We start from the raw sequence: 2,351 nt of genomic DNA, 5'->3' as shown, positions 1-2,351 counted from the left end.
GTGGCAGCAGTAAACACTATGGTATATCAGAGACATACGGCCTAGATTAGGATATGTATTTCTTCAGACAGTTGGAAACATCCCAGGTCTGAGAATATTGTCTTTGGAAATCTATACCTGCCAGAGTCTCTCTCTCTCTCTCTCTCTCTCTCTCGACAACACAACACAACAGACACCCAGAGTGATGTCACCAGGTGTATATTTACTCCAGACTCAGATTGAGGTGCCTGTACTCTGTCATGCTGAGTTTGACAGTTAGACGGTGGGTAGACAGAAGGCTATAGGCTAGTAAGTCATGGGTTCAGGCTCACTGTTCAGATATTATATTACAGAGATTTGGTGTAAAGTAGGGGGTCCCAAAATACCATCTGTGATGATTAGTCATCATAGTGTCACATGCTACAGTACAACCTATTTTGTAGTTGTGGTAATTCATGAATCCAATAGTCTGCAAACCATGGTATCTGAAGGCTTGGGCGACCTCTGGTGGTTCTATTGAAAATAATAAATGACTGGAAATCACTGTATTGTAGCTCACGATGTCTAAAATGTATTCAGTGCTAGGCATATACTAGCGTACCACCAATTATTTTCGTTATTATGGATATGGAAATGCATCCATGACGCAGTTTTTCGTGCTCTCTTCATATTGAAAATAGACAAGGACAAGCAAGGATGAGTAGACTAGCCTACAACTCCAGCAACAAGTGGGAGGTGAAAAGTGATCCAGTCCATGTATAGTTAGCAAGTGACGTCGACTTGAAGCGCATTTATTTCTATTGCCTGCGTTAATATAGGCTGCTTTCAGATTTTGATTTTACGCACGTTCAGTATAGCAACGGTCTGCATCTTCATCAGTTTGTTCATCTACACGTGACCAAACTTCTGACAACTTTTTTTTTTACGTTGCAACTGCAGAGGCTGTTTCCAACACCCTTCAACGCGACTCCAGACCCCCGACGAGAATTTATCATGTGCGCCGACTGCGCAAATCCATGCAAGGACAGAGAAAGTTGCAGAAAGGTTTTGAACTCAGGCGAGATGGACAATGAGCCGCGTATGATGAAAGAAGAAGAATCCGACTTTGACCACAGAGATGTTGGTATCTGTCAGAAAGGATGCGGGCTTCTCTTGTCCCATACAGACATTGTCCAGGGAGACCATTGCTGTTTGGATGCGCTTCGTATGCTGAATGATGGGCTCCAGGAGAGAAGCGCCACCTTGGAGCACGAAGGCCGAATGCAGAGGCTCAGGTCGGGTAGGAGAGAGCAATCCCTCCTCGCCCAGGTGTCCTCCATTCAGAGCGAAGCACAGCTGACTGCTTTGAAGTACAAGCGAAAGTTACACCAATACATGTTGAATATCAACAACATAACCGAACAGGTTATTGGACATTACATGCAGGTGAGGAATGTTAAACAGTTGCAAGTATTGATGTTGATGTTGATGTAACATGTTTCATAATGCTTAGGTAAGCTACTGTACTGTATTTGAGATGGTGACATAAATACTTGATATTTCATTCATTATCGAGCAAAATGATTAGCTATTTTTAATAAGAAATAGAAGCCATTAATTGAAGAGTATACTGTTTTGACACCAAGCCTCCATCACTTTTCCCTTATGATAATGTAGCCTACACAGAGTAACTCAGGAGCCCATGGACTCCGTGTGTCCCAGCTGTCTGATCAGGGTCTAACTGATGCCGTGTTTGGGCTCCAGGACCTGGAGGAGCATGGCGTGGTACCAGAGGTAAACCATCACAACACTGTAACTCAGGTCATTTCACAGCTGTACTGTGGCTTTACCCGCTCAGCATATTACTCTTCTGTCAGGTTTAGGCTTTTCAGAGCACATCGTTGACTCCTTGTGAATGAGGGGATTCCTCAGTAGCTATCATCAGACCTATTCAATTCAGCCTATTGCCAATACTTTGACTTTCCCCCAGTCAGACAAACCTTTGTTCAAACATTGACTTTAGGGATCCCATCCACCGTGTATGCTATTGAGTGGTAGTGCTCTGAAGCTTAGTTAGAGTTTATACACAGTAAGCTCAGTTCACACCCTTTCCTTCATTGTTTTGTGTGGTAAATGTCATGCTGAGAGTGTTTTGAATTCCTCTTTTGTCTCTTCAGGAAGTAGGCTAGTTCCATTTCATAGATGATAATAAAATAGTGGCTTGGGGAATTATTATGTCACAATTTTCCAACCCAAAGCAGACAACTTCAGGTTGTTAAAAATTACGAATGGAAACAAAAACAAAATGTGGTGGCTTGTGCTTCCTGAGGAGCGATGGACCTTCGTACGTATGGATATCTTACTGTGCTTCCAATTAATGGAAAAAAATCTAA

The 2,351-nt window shown here is 42.7% G+C and overlaps 1 protein-coding gene across 1 annotated transcript; it reads left to right on the top strand.

Annotated features, from left to right (window-relative positions):
* Positions 1–701: 701 nt before the first annotated feature.
* LOC106561649 (E3 ubiquitin-protein ligase PDZRN3-B) lies at positions 702–1,918 on the top strand. Its single transcript, XM_014125808.2, has 2 exons — positions 702–1,404; positions 1,636–1,918. Exons 1-2 carry the CDS (start codon positions 973–975, stop codon positions 1,861–1,863), a joined length of 660 nt encoding a protein of 219 aa, XP_013981283.1. The 5' UTR covers positions 702–972; the 3' UTR covers positions 1,864–1,918.
* Positions 1,919–2,351: the final 433 nt, after the last annotated feature.

This window comes from Salmo salar, chromosome ssa10 (genome assembly GCF_905237065.1).
Source record: "Salmo salar chromosome ssa10, Ssal_v3.1, whole genome shotgun sequence".
Taxonomy (NCBI): Eukaryota; Metazoa; Chordata; class Actinopteri; order Salmoniformes; family Salmonidae; genus Salmo; species Salmo salar.
This window is presented reverse-complemented; position numbering and strand designations above follow the sequence as displayed.